At 47.6% G+C, this 22,747-nt stretch overlaps 1 protein-coding gene across 1 annotated transcript; it reads left to right on the forward strand.

Annotated features, from left to right (window-relative positions):
* The first annotated feature begins 816 nt into the window (after positions 1 to 816).
* Positions 817 to 20,051, forward strand: LOC143802968 (uncharacterized). Its single transcript, XM_077281372.1, has 7 exons — positions 817 to 902; positions 13,623 to 13,724; positions 14,638 to 14,814; positions 14,893 to 15,016; positions 15,097 to 15,164; positions 15,374 to 15,476; positions 16,787 to 20,051. The coding sequence occupies exons 2-7, from the start codon at positions 13,647 to 13,649 to the stop codon at positions 18,331 to 18,333; spliced, it is 2,097 nt and encodes a 698-aa protein (XP_077137487.1). The 5' UTR covers positions 817 to 902; positions 13,623 to 13,646; the 3' UTR covers positions 18,334 to 20,051.
* The last annotated feature ends 2,696 nt before the right edge of the window (positions 20,052 to 22,747 follow it).

Genomic DNA, 22,747 nt, shown 5'->3' on the forward strand with positions numbered 1-22,747 from the left:
CATTGGGCGATAGCTGGACATAGTGGTTGGGTCGAGGGTTGGCTTTTTAAGAATCTCGTGATTGTGGCATGTTTGAAAGCAGAAGGGAAGGTACAAGAAGTTAGTCATAGGTTGAAGAGAGAAGAGATGGGTTAGGGATGGGATAAGTGTGGTGGTGGTGAGGTTGGGGAGGTGGGATGGAATGGGGTCTAGTGCACAGTGGTGAGGTGTGATTTGGAGAGGAGGCAAGTTAGCTCTCCTTCAGTGATGTTGGACAGGGAGGTTATCGGGTTTGGGCAGTGGTCTGGTATGCAAAGGGGTTGTGGTGGTTGAACAATAAAGACTTGCCTTGTTTGGTCGATCTTATTTTTGAAGTGTGTGGCAAAGTCCTCAGCAGAGATGTTGCAGGGGGCAGTGGTGGGAGGAGGAGGTAGTTAAAAGTTTTGAGTAACTGTTTGGGGTTGCAGGATAGGGAAGATATGAGGGTATAATAATAATAATCTTTATATAGCGCCAACATATTCCGCAGTGCTTTACAGTTTAACAGTTCATACACAAGTCATAAGTAACAACGTTAAAAATAATACAATAATTAAAGCAAAATAAGACGCGCCTGCTTGTGAGAGCTTACAATCTACAAGGAGGTGGGGGAGTAAAAGTACAGGAACATCATATACTTTTCTGTGCCCCCAATATACAACCTCAGACCACTCACACTCAGTCCTATATATACAAACACAGCATAATTCCCATCTCCACACAGCTCCGTCCTTTCAGGTCAGTCACATCCACACAAGGCCTCTCATAACCAGCAGCCACCCACACAATACAACATCCTGGTATCAGGAGGAGGCCCAGCCCCTTCCCGTGACATCATCCCCTCACAGAACAACTCTATTCTAGACACGACCCTGGAGGTGGAGGTATGTGTGTGCTGTGTCTTCTCAGCTGCAGATGTCTTCTCACTCTGATCTACAGGGAGTCGCCCTATTTATCTCCGCCAGCACCCTGCACTGTATATGGGGAAGAGACAGCGACCGACCTGTACTGTATATGGGGGAGAGAGAGTGACAGACCCCGCACTACACATGGAGGAGAGAGAGAGCGACAGACCCTGCACTACACATGGGGGAGAGAGAGCGACAGACCCTGCACTACACATGGAGGAGAGAGAGTGACAGACCGCGCACTACACATGGGGGAGAGAGAGAGCGACAGACCCTGCACTACACATGGGGGAGAGAGAGTGACAGACCCTGCACTACACATGGAGGAGAGAGAGAGCAACAGACCCTGCACTACACATGGAGGAGAGAGAGAGCGACAGACAAACCCTGCACTACACATGGAGGAGAGAGTGACAGACCCTGCACTACACATGGAGGAGAGAGAGTGACAGACCCTGCACTACACATGGAGGAGAGAGAGTGACAGACCCTGCACTACACATGGAGGAGAGAGAATGACAGACCCTGCACTACACATGGGGGAGAGAGAGTGACAGACCCCGCACTACACATGGGGGAGAGAGTGACAGACCCCGCACTACACATGGAGGAGAGAGAGTGACAGACCCCGCACTACACATGGAGGAGAGTGACAGACCCTGCACTACACATGGAGGAGAGAGAGTGACAGACCCTGCACTACACATGGGGGAGAGAGAGTGACAGACCCTGCACTACACATGGAGGAGAGAGAGTGACAGACCCCGCACTACACATGGAGGAGAGTGACAGACCCTGCACTACACATGGAGGAGAGAGAGTGACAGACCCTGCACTACACATGGAGGAGAGAGAGAGCAACAGACCCTGCACTACACATGGAGGAGAGAGTGACAGACCCCGCACTACACATGGAGGAGAGAGAGTGACAGACCCTGCACTACACATGGGGGAGAGAGAGTGACAGACCCTGCACTACACATGGGGGAGAAAGTGACAGACCCTGCACTACACATGGGGGAGAAAGTGACAGACCCTGCACTACACATGGGGGACAGAGAGTGACAGACCCTGCACTACACATGGGGGAGAGAGTGACAGACCCTGCACTACACATGGGGGAGAAAGTGACAGACCCTGCACTACACATGGGGGAGAAAGTGACAGACCCTGCACTACACATGGGGGACAGAGAGTGACAGACCCTGCACTACACATGGGGGAGAAAGTGACAGACCCTGCACTACACATGGGGGACAGAGAGTGACAGACCCTGCACTACACATGGAGGAGAGAGTGACAGACCCTGCACTACACATGGAGGAGAAAGTGACAGACCCTGCACTGCACATGGAGGATAGAGAGTGACAGACCCTGCACTGCACATGGAGGTTAGAGAGTGACAGACCCTGCACTACACATGGGGGAGAGAGAGTGACAGACCCCGCACTACACATGGAGGAGAGAGAGTGACAGACCCTGCACTACACATGGAGGAGAGAGTGACAGACCCTGCACTACACATGAAGGAGAAAGTGACAGACCCTGCACTGCACATGGAGGATAGAGAGTGACAGACCCTGCACTACACATGGAGGAGAAAGAGTGACAGACCCCGCACTACACATGGGGGAGAGAGAGTGACAGACCCTGCACTACACATGGAGAAGAGAGAGTGACAGACCCTGCACTACACATGGAGGAGAGAGAGTGACAGACCCCGCACTACACATGGGGGAGAGAGTGACAGACCCTGCACTACACATGGAGGAGAGAGAGTGACAGACCCTGTACTACACATGGGGGAGAGAGTGACAGACCCTGCACTACACTTGGGGGAGAGAGAGTGACAGACCCTGCACTACACATGGGGAGAGAGTGACAGACCCTGCACTACACATAGAGGAGAGAGAGTGACAGACCCTGCACTACACATGGAGGAGAGAGAGCGACAGACCCTGCACTACACATGGAGGAGAGAGAGCGACAGACCCTGCACTACACATGGAGGATAGAGAGTGACAGACCCCGCACTACACATGGGGGAGAGAGAGTGACAGACCCCGCACTACACATGGGGGAAAGAGTGACAGACCCCGCACTACACATAGAGGAAAGAGTGACAGACCCTGCACTACACATGGAGGAGAGAGAGCGACAGACCCTGCACTACACATGGAGGAGAGAGAGTGACAGACCCTGCACTATACATGGGGGAGAAAGTGACAGACCCTGCACTACACATGGGGGACAGAGAGTGACAGACCCTGCACTACACATGGGGGAGAAAGTGACAGACCCCACACTACACATGGGGGACAGAGAGTGACAGACCCTGCACTACACATGGGGGAGAGAGAGTGACAGACCCCGCACTACACATGGAGGAGAGAGTGACAGACCCTGCACTACACATGGAGGAGAGAGTGACAGACCCTGCATTACACATGGGGGAGAGAGAGTGACAGACCCTGCACTACACATGGGGGAGAGAGAGTGACAGACCCTGCACTACACATGGAGAAGAGAGAGTGACAGACCCCGCACTACACATGGGGGAGAGAGAGTGACAGACCCCACACTACACATGGAGGAGAGAGAGCGACAGACCCCGCACTACACATGGAGGAGAGAGAGTGACAGACCCTGCACTACACATGGAGGAGAGAGAGTGACAGACCCTGCTCTACACATGGGGAGAGAGTGACAGACCCTGCACTACACATGGAGGTGAGAGAGTTACTGACCCCGCACTACACATGGAGGAGAGTGACAGACCCTACAATAAACATGGAGGAGAGAGAGTGACAGACCCTGCACTACACATTTAGGAGAGAGTGACAGACCCCGCACTACACATGGAGGAGAGAGTGACAGACCCTGCACTACACATGGAGGAGAGAGAGCGACAGACCCTGCACTACACATGGAGGAGAGAGAGTGACAGACCCTGCACTACACATGGGGAGAGAGTGACAGACCCTGCACTACACATGGAGGTGAGAGAGTTACTGACCCCGCACTACACATGGAGGAGAGTGACAGACCCTACAATAAACATGGAGGAGAGAGAGTGACAGACCCTGCACTACACATGGAGGAGAGAGAGTGACAGACCCCGCACTACACATGGAGGAGAGAGAGTGACAGACCCCGCACTACACATGGAGGAGAGAGTGACAGACCCCGCACTACACATGGAGGAGAGAGAGTGACAGACCCTGCACTACACATGGGGGAGAGAGTGACAGACCCTGCACTACACATGGAGGAGAGAGAGTGACAGACCCTGCACTACACATGGAGGAGAGAGAGTGACAGACCCCGCACTACACATGGAGGAGAGAGAGCGACAGACCCCGCACTACACATGGAGGAGAGAGAGTGACAGACCCCGCACTACACATGGAGGAGAGAGAGCGACAGACCCCGCACTACACATGGAGGAGAGAGAGTGACAGACCCTGCACTACACATGGGGGAGAGAGAGTGACAGACCCTGCACTACACATGGAGGAGAGAGAGTGACAGACCCCGCACTACACATGGGGGAGAAAGAGTGACAGACCCCACACTACACATGGAGGAGAGAGAGCGACAGACCCCGCACTACACATGGAGGAGAGAGAGTGACAGACCCTGCACTACACATGGGGGAGAGAGAGTGACAGACCCTGCACTACACATGGAGGAGAGAGAGTGACAGACCCTGCTCTACACATGGGGAGAGAGTGACAGACCCCGCACTACACATGGAGGTGAGAGAGTTACTGACCCCGCACTACACATGGAGGAGAGTGACAGACCCTACAATAAACATGGAGGAGAGAGAGTGACAGACCCTGCACTACACATTTAGGAGAGAGTGACAGACCCCGCACTACACATGGAGGAGAGAGTGACAGACCCTGCACTACACATGGAGGAGAGAGAGCGACAGACCCTGCACTACACATGGAGGAGAGAGAGTGACAGACCCTGCACTACACATGGGGAGAGAGTGACAGACCCTGCACTACACATGGAGGTGAGAGAGTTACTGACCCCGCACTACACATGGAGGAGAGTGACAGACCCTACAATAAACATGGAGGAGAGAGAGTGACAGACCCTGCACTACACATGGAGGAGAGAGAGTGACAGACCCCGCACTACACATGGAGGAGAGAGAGTGACAGACCCCGCACTACACATGGAGGAGAGAGAGTGACAGACCCCGCACTACACATGGAGGAGAGAGAGTGACAGACCCTGCACTACACATGGGGGAGAGAGTGACAGACCCTGCACTACACATGGGGGAGAGAGTGACAGACCCTGCACTACACATGGGGGAGAGAGAGTGACAGACCCTGCACTACACATGGAGGAGAGAGTGACAGACCCTGCACTACACATGGGGGAGAGAGAGTGACAGACCCTGCACTACACATGGGGGAGAGAGTGACAGACCCTGCACTACACATGGAGGAGAGAGTGACAGACCCTGCACTACACATGGAGGAGAGAGAGTGACAGACCCTGCACTACACATGGGGGAGAGAGAGTGACAGACCCCGCACTACACATGGAGGAGAGAGAGTGACAGACCCTGCACTACACATGGAGGAGAGAGAGTGACAGACCCCGCACTACACATGGAGGAGAGAGAGTGACAGACCCCGCACTACACATGGAGGAGAGAGAGTGACAGACCCTGCACTACACATGGGGGAGAGAGTGACAGACCCTGCACTACACATGGGGGAGAGAGTGACAGACCCTGCACTACACATGGGGGAGAGAGAGTGACAGACCCTGCACTACACATGGAGGAGAGAGTGACAGACCCTGCACTACACATGGGGGAGAGAGAGTGACAGACCCTGCACTACACATGGGGGAGAGAGTGACAGACCCTGCACTACACATGGAGGAGAGAGAGTGACAGACCCTGCACTACACATGGGGAGAGAGTGACAGACCCTGCACTACACATGGAGGTGAGAGAGTTACTGACCCCGCACTACACATGGAGGAGAGTGACAGACCCTACAATAAACATGGAGGAGAGAGAGTGACAGACCCTGCACTACACATGGAGGAGAGAGAGTGACAGACCCCGCACTACACATGGAGGAGAGAGAGTGACAGACCCCGCACTACACATGGAGGAGAGAGTGACAGACCCCGCACTACACATGGAGGAGAGAGAGTGACAGACCCTGCACTACACATGGGGGAGAGAGTGACAGACCCTGCACTACACATGGAGGAGAGAGAGTGACAGACCCTGCACTACACATGGAGGAGAGAGAGTGACAGACCCCGCACTACACATGGAGGAGAGAGAGCGACAGACCCCGCACTACACATGGAGGAGAGAGAGTGACAGACCCCGCACTACACATGGAGGAGAGAGAGCGACAGACCCCGCACTACACATGGAGGAGAGAGAGTGACAGACCCTGCACTACACATGGGGGAGAGAGAGTGACAGACCCTGCACTACACATGGAGGAGAGAGAGTGACAGACCCCGCACTACACATGGGGGAGAAAGAGTGACAGACCCCACACTACACATGGAGGAGAGAGAGCGACAGACCCCGCACTACACATGGAGGAGAGAGAGTGACAGACCCTGCACTACACATGGGGGAGAGAGAGTGACAGACCCTGCACTACACATGGAGGAGAGAGAGTGACAGACCCTGCTCTACACATGGGGAGAGAGTGACAGACCCCGCACTACACATGGAGGTGAGAGAGTTACTGACCCCGCACTACACATGGAGGAGAGTGACAGACCCTACAATAAACATGGAGGAGAGAGAGTGACAGACCCTGCACTACACATTTAGGAGAGAGTGACAGACCCCGCACTACACATGGAGGAGAGAGTGACAGACCCTGCACTACACATGGAGGAGAGAGAGCGACAGACCCTGCACTACACATGGAGGAGAGAGAGTGACAGACCCTGCACTACACATGGGGAGAGAGTGACAGACCCTGCACTACACATGGAGGTGAGAGAGTTACTGACCCCGCACTACACATGGAGGAGAGTGACAGACCCTACAATAAACATGGAGGAGAGAGAGTGACAGACCCTGCACTACACATGGAGGAGAGAGAGTGACAGACCCCGCACTACACATGGAGGAGAGAGAGTGACAGACCCCGCACTACACATGGAGGAGAGAGAGTGACAGACCCCGCACTACACATGGAGGAGAGAGAGTGACAGACCCTGCACTACACATGGGGGAGAGAGTGACAGACCCTGCACTACACATGGGGGAGAGAGTGACAGACCCTGCACTACACATGGGGGAGAGAGAGTGACAGACACCGCACTACACATGGAGGAGAGAGTGACAGACCCTGCACTACACATGGGGGAGAGAGAGTGACAGACCCTGCACTACACATGGGGGAGAGAGTGACAGACCCTGCACTACACATGGAGGAGAGAGTGACAGACCCTGCACTACACATGGAGGAGAGAGAGTGACAGACCCTGCACTACACATGGGGGAGAGAGAGTGACAGACCCCGCACTACACATGGAGGAGAGAGAGTGACAGACCCTGCACTACACATGGAGGAGAGAGAGTGACAGACCCCGCACTACACATGGAGGAGAGAGAGTGACAGACCCCGCACTACACATGGAGGAGAGAGAGTGACAGACCCTGCACTACACATGGGGGAGAGAGTGACAGACCCTGCACTACACATGGGGGAGAGAGTGACAGACCCTGCACTACACATGGGGGAGAGAGAGTGACAGACCCTGCACTACACATGGAGGAGAGAGTGACAGACCCTGCACTACACATGGGGGAGAGAGAGTGACAGACCCTGCACTACACATGGGGGAGAGAGTGACAGACCCTGCACTACACATGGAGGAGAGAGAGTGACAGACCCTGCACTACACATGGAGGAGAGAGAGTGACAGACCCCGCACTACACATGGAGGAGAGAGAGTGACAGACCCCGCACTACACATGGAGGAGAGCGAGTGACAGACCCTGCACTACACATGGAGGAGAGAGAGTGACAGACCCCGCACTCGCTCTCTCTATTGCTCCTGTGCAGTAGCATGACACATCCCTGCCTTAGAACAAGTTCAACATGAAGAGGAAGTCAGAGATCAGCTGCGGCCCGGACTTCCTCTTCATGTTTAATTTGTCTGAAGGCGGGGAGAGTGACACCAGCGCTGATTGGTCGCCAGGGTCACATGTTACAACAATTGCACGGGAGCCCCGCGAAACACGAGTGCCGGCACCGTGGAAGTGGTGCTGACACAGGAGGTGATTATAAGCTTTATTTCATCGGGGCTAAGCGTGGGTATGACAAGGATTTGTCCAATTAGTTCAAAACTTCTTAAAGTATCAGGGCGGCAGTATGGTTCAAAGAGAAAGTTGTGCAGTCATTATTTTATGCCAAGTGTCATGGTTCACAGGGAGGATACCTTTATCATCCCCACCACTCGCACCAATTTGTCATGAACTGGGGTTGTTTGGTTGCCCCTGGTTCTTTCTGAAGGGGATTTATCTATATCCCACTTCCGGTTTGGAACTTGCAGCTCTCTGGCACCCCCCTTACCCCCAGGTCAGATCGGGTACTGCACCTGGGATAATTAGTCACCAGAAAGTCTGCTTTACTTTGTACTGGCTAATGAGCACACTGCAGCGAGGGCGATATAACTACTCCCACTCAGGCAGGAACAATAATTATCAACGTTGCCAGTTGCTACAAAGCCTCCCAAACACACAGGATAAATCTGCTGCCAGAATTCCAGTCTTCTGCTGACAGGCACAGGAAACTGCAGCTGAGAGCCCTGTATGTGTAATTGTAGTAATTATTATTTATTATTATAGCGCCATTTATTCCATAGCAATTTACATGTGAGGAGGGGTATACATAATAAAGAAAAAAACAAGTACAGTAATCTTAATCAATACAAATCACGACTGGTACAGTAGGAGAGAGGACCCTGCCCGCGAGGGCTCACAATCTACAAGGGATGGGTGAGAATACAGTAGGCAATGGTAGAGCTGGTTGTTCAGCGGTTTGGTGGATCGGTGGTTACTGCAGGTTGTAGGCTTTCAGAAGAGGTAGGTCGTCAGGTTCTTTTTGAAGGTTTCGATGGTAGGCGAGAGTCTGATGTGTTGTGGTAGAGTTCCAGAGTAGGGGGATGCGCAGGAGGAATTTTGTATGTGATTGTGGGAAGAGGAGATAAGAGGGGAGTATAGAAGGAGATCTTGTGAGGATCGGAGGTTGCGTGCAGGTACAGTAAGTACCGGGAGACCATGTCACAGATGTTGCAGGTACAGTAAGTACCGGGAGACCATGTCACAGATGTATGGAGGAGACAAGTTGTGGATGGCTTTGTATGTCATGGTTAGGGTTTTGTACTGGAGTCTCTGGGCAATGGGGAGCCAGTGAAGGGATTGACAGAGGGGAGAGGCCGGGGAATAGCGGGGGGACAGGTGGAATAGTCGGGCAGCAGAGTTTGGAATAGATTGGAGGGGTGCGAGAGTGTTAGAGGGGAGGCCACAGAGCAGGAGGTTGCAGTAGTCGAGGCGGGAGATGATGAGGGCACGGACTAGGGTTTTTGCACATTCTTGGTTGAAGAATGTACGGATCTGGGAAATATTTTTGAGTTGAAGTCTGCAGGAGGTGGAAAGGGCTTGGATATGTGGTTTGAAGGAGAGATCAGTGTCAAGGATTAAAGCGAGGTAGCGAGCTTGTGGGACTGGGGAGAGTGGGCAGCCGTTTACTTTAATGGATATGTCTGTTGGGGGAGTCAAGTGAGATGGGGGAAAAATGATGAATTCTGTTTTGTCCATATTAAGTTTTATAAATCTAGCGGAGAAGGATGAAATAGCAGACAGACATTGTGGGATTCTGGTTAGTAGGGTGGTGATATCTGGTCCAGAGATGTAGATCTGTGTTTCGTCGGCATAGAGATGATACTGAAAACCATGGGACTCTATGAGCTGTACCAGGCCGAAGGTGTAAATGGAGAAGAGCAGGGGCCCTAGGACTGAACCTTGTGGGACTCCGACAGATAGGGGGCGAGGTGAGGAGGTGGTGTGTGAGTGGGAGACGCTGAATGTCCAGTCTGTTAGGTATGACGAGATCCAGGATAGGGCCATGTCTGTGATGCCAAGGGATGAGAGGGTCTGTAATAATAGGGAATGGTCCACTGTGTCAAAAGAAGGGGACAGGTCAGGTAATCAGATCTTCCTATTTTATCAAGCTTTACAAATTAAAAAGAAAAATGTAATATCTCTAACAAGAGTAATCACTTCACAGCTTTTGCACTAGTCCATTTCATAAGTCTCCCTCTTTACGACTGTCATTGCTTTGTTTGATAAAATAAAAATTCTCCCGCACTCATGTTCCCATGATCTTTGTAAGTCCAAATTTACAACCATTGCATGAACAACATTCCGTTATGTATGTCATGTGACCATCGCAGCCATTGATTGGCTGTAGCTGACAGGTTAAGGACTCATATCCTTTTGACTCCGCTTTAGTGTCAAACATAAAGGAGTTTTTTAACTTCTCAATCCAGCAGCAAAAATACAACTTTCAGAATTTTCTATATTTCAAATGTTCAGTAGATAGAGAAAACAAAATCAAACAAATGAGGCTAAATAATGCTTTCTTAGGCCGGGTTCACACTTGCGTGTGGCTGGTCTTCAAAAAGTTGCGTTCCTGTGCGGTCACCTGGCATGTCAAAACGCCTCATCCACATACAACGCATGTCCCTGCGTACCCAATGTTAAAGATAGGCAAGCAGGATGCATGTGGAAGTAGGTAGAGCATAGGCGGAGCTTAAGGGAGGAACTACGCAGCCATACGCAGACCAGCCACACGCAAGTGTGAACTTAGCCTTAGCATTTAGTGTGACCCCGCTGCGTAGCAATAACTGCATCAAAATGCTTCAATTGATTAGTTCTGCACATCAGCTTGGAGCCTTTTTCTACCTACAAAACCTCTTGTTATGTTGGTGGGTTCTCTAAATGAACTCCTCATTTCAGGCCATTACATAACATTTCTATAGTAATATATGTCATTATTTTGACTTCTTCATTCCTAAACTTTAACTGTAGCCAATCATCGGCGGCTAATAAGGCGCATCACTCTCACTTCCTTCAGACAAAACTTACATCGGGAGGAAGTGAAAGAGCAGGAACAGTCCTGACTTCCTCCAGATAGCAGGAAGAATGAAGCGGCCTATTAGCAGCTGCTAATTGGCTGCATGGCTCATGTGACAAAACAATGCACTGAAGACCCTAGAGAGCAAATGTCAGCACTAGAGGTGAGAACAGACTTTTTTGTTTCACATGGGGGTGTACAGTAATTGAGAAATTGTGTCACGATACTAGTGGATACAACTGGACACAAGTGGCTAGGTCAAAGAGACTGCAGACACAATGGTTTAAACAAGCAATATTGTATTTGTGATCTAAATGCAATATAGCTTATAAGTCCAGATAAATCTTTAGTCAATCCAATAAACAATAGCAGCAGAGCTGATACTCTGCGATACAGCATGCAAAGTCACTGAGCAATGAGTGCACAAGAATGTCCAGCACTGACACAGTCTCTTGCAGAGCAGAGGAACACACAAGCTGGCTGGAGTTCTTACTTCATCACAGGTGTGGTCAGGCAGACGTTTCTGAAGTCAGGTGTTCAGCAATCACTCGGTCAGCAGGCAGGGATTCAGACGTGCAGGTTGGCAGAGGACTCCGCCGTTAGGAAAGGACCAACAGAGATCGTAAGTCCAGGCTTGAGACTGCAGAGGAACAAGGTCCAAAAGATAACACACAAGCAATGAAACAGAACAGGTGCTGGCTTTATATACAGCTTTGGCAGGAAGCAAGATGGCCGACGTAAAACATCAAGATACATGTTATCTGAGGGTAAGTCTAAGGGTACCGTCACACAGTCACATTTTGATCGCTACGACGGTACGATTCGTGACGTTCTAGCGATATCGTTACGATATCGCAGTGTCTGACACGCAGCAGCGATCAGGGATCCTGCTGAGAATCGTACGTCGTAGCAGATCGTTTGGAACTTTCTTTCGTCGCTTGATCACCCGCTGACATCGCTGGATCGTTGTGTGTGACAGCGATCCAGCGATGTGTTCGCTTGTAACCAGGGTAAACATCGGGTAACTAAGCGCAGGGCCGCGCTTAGTAACCCGATGTTTACCCTGGTTACCAGCGTAAACGTAAAAAAAAACAAACAGTACATACTCACATTCCGGTGTCAGTCCTCCGGCGTCTCAGCTTCTCTGCACTGTGAGCGCCTGCCGGCCGGAAAGCGAGCACAGCGGTGACGCGGTGACGTCACCGCTCTGCTTTCCGGCTATGGCGCTTACACAGTGGAGAGAAGCAGAACGCCAGGGACAGACACCGGAATGTAAGTATGTACTGTTTGTTTTTTTTACGTTTACGCTGGTAACCAGGGTAAACATCGGGTTACTAAGCGCGGCCCTGCGCTTAGTTACCCGATGTTTACCCTGGTTACCCGGGGACTTCGGCATCGCTCCAGCGCCGTGATTGCAAAGTGTGACCGCAGTCTACGACGCTGGAGCGATAATCATACGATCGCTGCGACGTCACGGATCGTGCCGTCGTAGCGATTAAAATGGTACTGTGTGACGGTACCCTAAGGGCAAGAGAAACAGATTCCAGGACTAGATACTGACAAATTGTTGTTCAAGTAGTGGCAATCTCTTTAAAATTAGCTAATGTAAGAGAGGCCTTTAGTTGGTGTGAGGCTATCGTGCAGTTGTTGTGACATGTGACTCCTCCGAATCAGCGCCAGCGTCACTGTTCCCGCCTTTGGACAAATTGAACATGAAGAGGAAGTCAGGGCTGCACCTGGTCTTTCGCTTTCTCTTCATGTTCAATTCAACAGGAGGCTGGGGCAATGATGCCAGCACTGATTGGGCAAAGGGGTCACGTGTTACATCAACAGCACGGGAGCCCTAGGGAGAGCACTTGCTGACACAGTGGGAACAGCGCCAGCACAGGAGGTGAGTATAATTTTTTTTATTTTATTGAGGCCAAGCATGGGGTATGAGAAGTTGTCCAAGTAATGGACAACTTTATTAATATTTTTGACCCATTTGTTTGATTTGGTTCTTTATCTACTTTTAGACTTGTGTGAAATTCTGTTTTAGTTTTAGGTCAAATTTATGTAGAAATCTTGAAAATTTGGAAAGGTTCACAAATAGTGATGAGCACAAGTGCTCATTGTTAGAGTTTGCCAAGTGCGCTCGGGTATGCACCGACTATCGCAGGTTCTCAAGTGACATGTACGCGTCCCCACGCCCGCATGTTTTGCGCATGTTAGAAAACCACAAAAGTGGGGATCGCCTGTGTTTGTCAGCCAATCTCTGCATGTTTTGTAGCTGTCTAACAGCCTCAAAACATGCGGGTCGGGACACGAACATGTCACTCGAACAACCGCGATACTCAGTGCATACCCGAGCACCCTTGGCAAACTCGAGTAACGAGCACAGGCGTTCATCACTATTCACAAACTTTTCAAGCACCACTGTATTCCTTTCCATTTATTATGTCCAGTTAATTTTTTGTATTTTTCCTTTTGAAATTTTTTTAACGTGATCATTTTTACAATAAAGGATCTTCTGTTGTTTTTTTTTTCTAAATAGATTCTTGTGTTTGACTCATCAAAGATGATGAAGAACAGAGACAAAATGCTAGAGAGGATATTAAATCTCGCCCTAGAGATAATCTTCCAGCTTACTGGAAAGGTGAGAGGCTCTGATGTCATCACATGACATCATTATCTATGAGAATAACTTGATATGACTGGAGAGGTGAGAGGTTCTGATGTGATCACATGACGTCATTATCTATGGGAATAACAGGGGATATGACTGGAGATGTGAGAGGTTCTGATGTCATCACATGACATCAATATCTATGGCAGGGGTGTGGAACCTCAGCCCCCAGGGCCATTTACGGCCCTCGATGACCTTTTATCAGGCCACCGAGCAGATTCTCAGGGACCGCGTTCTTGGGCAGGGAGGTGTATTTTGAGTACAATCAGCTCATTAATTTCTTCTTGCTCTGTTAGCACGCACATGCAGTGTTCACTACTGAACACTGCAGGGCATGCAATGAAAGATTACGTCCTGAAACCAGTGCCAGAGTCAGAATGTACTTTGTGGACCGAGTTTGTATGGCCCCTGAAGGATGGTATAAATATCCAAATGGCCCTTGGCAGAAAAAAGATTGACCACCCCTGATATATGGGAATAACAGGGGATATGACCAGAGAAGTTCTGATGTCATCACATGACCTCATCATCTATGAGAATAACAGGGGATATGACCGGAGAGGTGAGAGGGTCTGATGTCATTACATGACCTCATTATCTATGGGAATAACAGGGGATATGATCGGAGAGGTGAGAGGCTCTGATGTCATCACATTACCTCATTATCTATGGGAATAACGGGATATGACCGGAGTGGTGAGAGGCTCTGATGTCATCACATGACCTCATTATCTATGGGAATAACGGGATATGACCGGAGAGGTGAGAGGCTCTGATGTCATCACATGACCTCATTATCTATGGAAATAACAGGGGATATGACCGGAGAGGTGATGGACTCTGGAGATGTCTGTAGTGATATTATTAATGTCTCCACACTCAGGATTACACAGTAGTGAAGATCTCTAGTGATCGCTGTCAGGCCCCTGTGTCTGAAGGACGGGGAGGAACCCTGAGCCAAATCCTGGGGCCTCCACCTCACCCCCAGATATATGAGGACATCAATGACCAGAAAATCCTAGATCTCACCAACAAGATGATTGAGCTCCTGACTGGAGAGGTGACGCTGCTGGGAATGCTGGGACATTTTACAGTACTGGAGGATTCTGGGTGATGACGGTATCATTGTGTGTGTCAGGTTCCTATAAGATGTCAGGATGTCACCGTCTATTTCTCCATGGAGGAGTGGGAGTATCTAGAAGGACACAAGGATCGGTACCAGGAGGTGATGATGGAGGAGCACCGGCCCCGCACATCACCAGGTAATAGACAGGACTAAATACACACGGCCTATAATTCTCTGTATGTAATAATGATGTCAGTCCTGTCTGTGTCTCCTCAGTTCTCTCCAGTAAGAGGACAACCCCAGAGAGACGTCCCGCTCCTCCTCTTCCTCCACAGGATCATCAGGTAGGCGGACATTTCCCCTATGATTTGTAGACGGCGGTGACGTCCCTGTGTTCAGTCTTGTTTTTTCCTCCAGTATTATATGTTTTATACTTGTGTAATGAGAGCGGTGGAGACGGCAGGATCACGGCTGACCACAGACATCACATGTCCGGATCTTCTCACCATCACTTCTCCGATCATTGGGGACTTATACAATATTTGTTTTGCAGCTTTTGGATCCGGATAAAGATCTGAACAATATTAATGCTCCAGAGAGAAATTTGAGGGGTGATCAGCTATGTAAAGAGGAGACTCCTACAGATAACCGCCCAGGTGAGTAGTGACCTTGGAAAATGGTCGAGAAGTCACTGAATGCAACTATTTTTTTACGCTGTTTGTTCTGTCGGTTTTTTCAGTGGTGTATTAGCCCCTTCATCCAAAATATAAATTAAATTTCAGTAAAAATCTGACATCGATACAGGTAGTGCATTTATGTTATAGATGAAAAGCAAAAACTTTTGGTTTGAGCACTAGTTTTATTCTTGCTCATTATTTTGGGCTATCATATGCTGTTGTATGGAAGGTATAGTACACCGCACACTCTGTAAGTATTTTGCAACAGTGAAAATTTATTTAAAGAAACAACTATGCGATGTGAAAGCGACCAGAAGTAATTATGACGTTTCGGCCCTACCAGAGCCTTAATCATATAATCGCTTATTAATGCAGAGGAGAGAGGATAAAGATCCTTGAAGGGAGAGGCAAAAACTTAAGTGCCAGATTGCTGAGGGCATACAAACGCATAGGCTGCCCTACTGTGAGGGTCTTATGTATAAGTTTGCTAAGCGGCGCTCCCGCGCCCTGCTGTCAGTACTGACACTGTACTATACCTTCCATGTACACGGGGCTCCTCACAGCCCACTACACCTGCACCTCGCTCCCTCATCATCCTGAGTGCGCGCCAATTTTCTTTATTTATATGCTGTTGTATACATCTGTTGTTGCTTTTAATAGCTGTGTTATACCGTTTTCTTTTTTTATATAATAAAGTTTCATTTTTTGAGATGCACAGTTCTCCTTTTGCTTATACCCCTTATTTTCCTTTGGTTTATTTTATATGTTTGACTAGCACTCCACACATGTTAATAGTTTTGCCCACAGCATTTTCTCTGTTCCCCGAAACACAGTGAAAATCGGGGTGAGGCGTATCTGGAAGGATTGTTTTGCATCAAGGGATTGCATTTTGCCATTGTTTTTGTACAGAAATTTTACGGATTTGGAGATTGATTTTTTTTTAAGTTACAAGGGGTTCAATTGTGGGAAATGTGTGCTTGCTTTTAAAATTTTGTTACTGATTCTTCAATCCTGAGAGTCTTTAGACACTCATTGTTTGGTATCATAAAGCATTATTTCACTTACGTGGCCTCATGCAGGGGAGCCATAGATAATGTTCTTGTCTTACCACTCATGAGACACTAATCCATATTATTATCAACTAATTTTCTGTGATTTCTCTTTGGCATTGTAGAAGAGTCGTCTTGATAATAAGACCATGTTTATCTCGGCAGTATAACTGATACTGCAGTGAGGGCCCCCAGTTTATATTGTTTGCGATTTACAAAATCTGTTTTATTTTTTGACAGATGATTGTGGTATTATACATCATACATATGAAGAGGAGAAGCCATATTTATGCCCAGAATGTGGAAAATGTTTTTCTGAGCATTCATCTCTGGTTGACCATCAGAAAACTCACACAGAGTTGAAGCCTAATTTATGTTTAAAATGTGGGAAATGTTATAAAAGTAAATCAACTCTTGCCAAACATTTAAGAACTCACACAGGGGAGAAGCCATATTCATGTCTGGAATGTGAGAAATCTTTTACCCAGAAATCAGATCTTGTTAGACATCAAGTAATTCACACAGGGGAGAAGTTATTTTCTTGCACCCAGTGTGGAAAGTGTTTTATAAAAAAGTCAACTCTAATTGTGCATCAAAGAACTCACACAGATAAGAAGCCATTTTCATGTTCAGAATGTGGTAAATGTTTTAATTTAAAATCAGTTCTTGTTAACCATGAAAGGATTCACACAGGCGAGAAGCCATATTCTTGTACCTTTTGTGGAAAGTGTTTCAGACAAAAGACAACTCTTGCTGATCATCAAAGAACTCACACAGGGGAGAAGCCATTTCCCTGTTCAGAATGTGAGAAATGTTTTACTTGGAAATCAGATCTTGTTAACCATAAAAGAATTCACACAGGGGAGAAACCATTTTCTTGCACCATATGTGGAAAGTACTTTAGGCAAAAGTCAACTCTATTTGCACATCAAATAATTCACAGAAAGAAACCATTTTCATGTCCGGTATGTGGAAAATGTTTTATCCATGAAACACATCTTATTCAACATCAAAACACTCACACAGGGAAGGAGCCAATTTCATGTTCAGAATGCGGAAAATGTTTTAATCGAAAGTCACAACTTATTGTACATCTAAAAACTCACACAGAGGAGAAGTCATTTTCTTGTACAGAATGTGGAAAAGGCTTTGATCACAAATACAGTTTTGTTAGACATTTGAGAATTCATTCAGAGGTGAAGCCATTTTCATGTAATCTATGCGGGAAATGTTTTACTCAACATTCATATCTTGTTGATCATCAAAAAACTCACACTGGGACGAAGGCGGTTTCATGTTTAGAATGTGGGAAATGTTATACCAGTAAATCAAGTCTTGATGTACATATAAGAACTCACCACAAAGGGGAGAAGCCATACTCTTGTCCAGAATGTGCAAAATGTTTTACTCGGAAATCTGTGCTTGCTGCACATATAAAAACACACACAGGGGAGAAGCCATTTTCATGTTCAGAATGTGAGAAATGTTTTACCCATAAATCAGATCTTGTTAGACATCAAAGAATTCACACTGGGGAGAAGCCATTTTCGTGTAACCTATGTGGAAAGTGCTTTATACAAAAGTCATCTCTAATTTCACATGAGATATCTCACACAGGAAAACCGTTTTCATGTCCAGAATGTGGAAAATGTTTTACTTGGGAATCGCAGCTTGACGTACATATAAAAACTCACACAGGGGAGAAGCCATTTTCATGTTCAGAATGTGGGAGATGTTTTGCTCACAAATCCGCTTTATATAGACATCAGAATATTCATCCAGTGTAGAATTCATTTTCACATATTGTATGAGGAAAATGTTTACAATGAAAGTAACGTCTGCCAGCACATCAAAAATTTTTTTTTAAAAAAGCGTATCCACCCATCAACTCTTTTTTACTTAATTGAACTTGCTCACGGGAAAGCAGACCTTTTGTGTGTAATATTGAGAAAGAGTGCAGGCAGTAATACCGCAGTTACTTTCAAGGTAAAGTCCTAAGTCATGAAAAAGAAATGTTAGTTAAGAAATGTACGTAATTGTCATAAACATCTTTTATAGAATAGAATCCAGATGACACATTTATATATCAACCATGTGCACAGAATATTATATGTTAATTTATAGCTGCATCTGAAAACTTATCACCAATCGACAAATTTATTTAAAACTTTCATGCTTATATATGGACTTGTCTATGTGTTGTGCTTTTAATGGTACGAAATTTCTTCACAACCTGGAGAGTTGAGAGATATCTGGTCATCAAATTGTGCATAAATACACAACTTTCTGAAATTCTTAGCACACTTTGTATTTTTGAAAATGACTTTAAGTTTTTGTTTCACCTATGACAGCATCCGAGAGACTATTCACCCCCACGTACAGGAAAACTACAAGATAAGAAGGTGGAGCCTCTCCAAAGCTTCAGTAGTTTCCTGTCCTTAGAGAGGGAACCTACACCCTGGGTACTCCAGGGAGAAGAGTTTTTGTTTTGGAAGCAGTAGTTGCTGCTTTAGTAATCTTACCTGCAGCCCTTCTGATACCGGATAAGCTTCTCTGAGTGGTCGGTGGTGTTCACTGTCCTGGATGAGGCGGGGTGTGGTGCTGCAGCATTTCCGAGTTGGAAGTCTAAGCTTCTGGCATTGTGCTGAAGTTCCCAGCGTAGATGCACTAGTGAAGCGGAAGCCGGCCAGGAACTTTGTGTAAGCCCCCATGTTTACACACGGCTCGTTGGAAGAATGTCACCATGCCAACATTTGTTTGGGTGTGGATGAAGTCAGCGACCTGCTCTTGCTCCTAGACCGGAAGTATGGGGCTGCGAAGGCTAGGAAAACATCAGATTAAAGAGATGTCAGGTTCCCCAGTCCATAGCTATTTTATTCGTGGTGATGTGGAGTGGTCTGTGTTGGTTGCTTCATGCCAGAGTGAACATAAATGATACAACAGCCTCCAGAGGAGGACACTCAGAAGACCCAAACCTTCCTCCCTGTATGGCAGTTATGAGCATTTGATGTCTGTAACCGATCTTTTATAATTGTACCCACAAAAATTGTTCTTTGTTATAGGATAGACCTAGAAAATGTCTCTAAAACTAAACATAGAGAATGCATGCTTTGTAAGGCCAAACTACCCAGTCAGTATTAGAAGTTTTATTAGTCATGCCTTGAGAAAATTATCTGTGAAGAAACCCTCTCTGTGATTGAAACATAAATAAGGACTTATGGCTTGCCCAAAGAATTTACCTTTACTACCCGTGCTAACAGGCACTCAGTGTCTCTCCCCTTGGATCCAACGAGATGTTGGAGGGTTTAGAAGAAGTATACAGTACATTTCAATCCCTTCATCATCTTTAGATGATGAAAAGTAAGGCTGACTTTGCTTCCCAGTAGACAATACTGATCAGTTGATCAAGGCGGTTAGAAGCAATATGAATACTGAGCAAAAAATCCTAGATCCATTCTGGATGTAACGTTTGGAGGTCTGGTGCATTGTAGGTGCACGTCCTTCTTGGAACACAAAATTGACCTTTCCCTAATAAAGTGAGAGTGAAAGAAACCAGATAAGTCTTTTATATCATCCAGGGACAAGGGGGCATCCGCTACGACAACAGACGCGGATTCTTTACTGTAAGAGCAGTGAGACTATGGAACTCTCTGCCGTATGATGTTGTAATGAGTGATTCATTACTTAAATTTAAGAGGGGACTGGATGCCTTTCTGGAAAAGTATAATGTTACAGGGTATATACACTAGATTCCTTGATAGGGTGTTGATCCAGGGAACTAATCGGATTGCCGTATGTGGAGTCGGGAAGGAATTTTTTTTCCCCAATGTGGAGCTTACTATTTGCCACATGTTTTTTTTTTTTGCCTTCCTCTGGATCAACATGTTAGGGCATGTTAGTTTAGGCTATGGGTTGAACTAGATGGACTTAAAGTCTTCCTTCAACCTTAATAATAACTATAACTATGTTAAAATGCAAATATTCCTTTGAAGAAGAGATAGACCCCAAATGATAGATATTGCAATTTCAAAAGTTTACAGGAAGATGTTGCTGTAATTTGATGACATAGAGTCATTAAAGGAATCCCTTAGACCTGAAAGCTGATAAGTTATTCCAAAAACACCTGGGAAATCCATAATGGGCACCTTTGAGCCAATTATAGCAGCCACCATCACAGCAAGGCCCTTAATCAGTTGGCGGCACAGATTAAAATTAAAGCCCTTAGAGAAAAAAATCTATCATCTCTCCCTATTACCCAGCATCGGACTTTCTAGCAGATGATACCAGCAGATAAAAGGTCTGCAGCGCTATCAAATGCAGCTTGTCAAGTCCTTTGGTTAATGTGTAGTGTTCCGCACCCTACCAGTGTGAGTTCCTCCTTGGTCCTACTCTACTGACATCTTAGAAGACGCATGAGGTTGTAAGAAAGGTTTTTCTACTGTATCCTTAGCAACCTTTAGTAAGTCTTTTGGAGCCAAATGGAGGTAAACCACCAAAAGATAAAAGACCCTACAAAGAAGAACAAAGGCTTTATGTCCTTCTGTAAAGAACAGGAAGTCCAACTCACAGTAACTCCACTGATCAGGTAGGAGGAGGGTTAAAAAAAAGTTCCTGCTTGGATCAAGATGTCATGGAATCCCTGGATCCTTGATACAAGAAGAATGAAACTAGAGTTTCTCTATACTCCACCACAAAAATTCATGCTTACAAGAAGTCAGGGTGCCCTGGTCATCCAATCGGCACTAGAAGAGGAGTCTTAAATCTGGTAAATAAGTCAGTATTGATGCTAGTCGCATCACTAGAAGAAGGCAGAGGTTACAATACCTTTCCCTTTCTAGTGAGAAAAATGGATGGGTCTTACTGCACCAATATAAACCTAAAAAATCAATAAAAACAGACAAACCTTTATCCGGATTGCTTCATGGCTATAATTGATCCGAAGGACAGCAATTACCCTATTATGACTTCAATAAAGCAGACCCCACACTACACATTATGGAGAGAGCGGGACAGACCCTGTACTACACATGGGGTAGAGAGAGTGTCAGACCCCGCACTACACATGGAGGAGAGAGAGTGACAGACCCTGCACTACACATGGAGGAGAGAGAGTGACAGACCCTGCACTACACATGGGGGAGAGAGAGTGACAGACCCTGCACTACACATGGAGGAGAGAGAGTGACAGACCCTGCACTACACATGGGGGAGAGAGAGTGACAGACCCTGCACTACACATGGAGGAGAGAGTGACAGACCCCGCACTACAGATGGGGGAGAGTGACAGACCCTGCACTACACATGGGGGAGAGAGAGAGTGACAGACCCTGCACTACACATGGGGGAGAGAGAGTGACAGACCCCGCACTACACATGGGGGAGAGAGAGTGACAGACCCTGCACTACACATGGAGGAGAGAGAGTGACAGACCCTGCACTACACATGGGGGAGAGAGAGAGTGACAGACCCTGCACTACACATGGGGGAGAGAGAGTGACAGACCCTGCACTACACATGGAGGAGAGAGAGTGACAGACCCTGCACTACACATGGGGGAGAGAGAGAGTGACAGACCCTGCACTACACATGGGGGAGAGAGAGTGACAGACCCCGCACTACACATGGGGGAGAGAGAGTGACAGACCCTGCACTACACATGGGGGAGAGAGAGTGACAGACCCTGCACTACACATGGAGGAGAGAGAGTGACAGACCCTGCACTACACATGGGGGAGAGAGAGAGTGACAGACCCTGCACTACACATGGGGGAGAGAGAGTGACAGACCCTGCACTACACATGGGGGAGAGAGAGTGACAGACCCTGCACTACACATGGAGGAGAGAGTGACAGACCCTGCACTACACATGGGGGAGAGAGAGTGACAGACCCTGCACTACACATGGAGGAGAGAGAGTGACAGACCCTGCACTACATATGGAGGAGAGAGAGTGACAGACCCTGCACTACACATGGGGGAGAGAGAGTGACAGACCCTGCACTACATATGGAGGAGAGAGAGTGACAGACCCCGCACTACACATGGAGGAGAGAGAGTGACAGACCCTGCACTACACATGGAGGAGAGTGACAGACCCTGCACTACAGATGGGGGAGAGTGACAGACCCTGCACTACACATGGGGGAGAGAGAGTGACAGACCCTGCACTACACATGGAGGAGAGTGACAGACCCTGCACT

The sequence above is a fragment of the Ranitomeya variabilis genome, chromosome 1 (assembly GCF_051348905.1).
Source record: "Ranitomeya variabilis isolate aRanVar5 chromosome 1, aRanVar5.hap1, whole genome shotgun sequence".
NCBI lineage: Eukaryota > Metazoa > Chordata > Amphibia > Anura > Dendrobatidae > Ranitomeya > Ranitomeya variabilis.

Coding starts and splice junctions, on each gene's coding strand:
- LOC143802968 (XM_077281372.1), top strand. CDS start 13,647: ATGATGAAGAACAGAGACAAAATGCTAGAGAGGATATTAAATCTCGCC. Junction 14,815..14,892: donor TTGAGCTCCTGACTGGAGAG/GTGACGCTGCTG, acceptor TGTGTGTGTCAG/GTTCCTATAAGATGTCAGGA. Junction 15,017..15,096: donor CCGGCCCCGCACATCACCAG/GTAATAGACAGG, acceptor GTGTCTCCTCAG/TTCTCTCCAGTAAGAGGACA.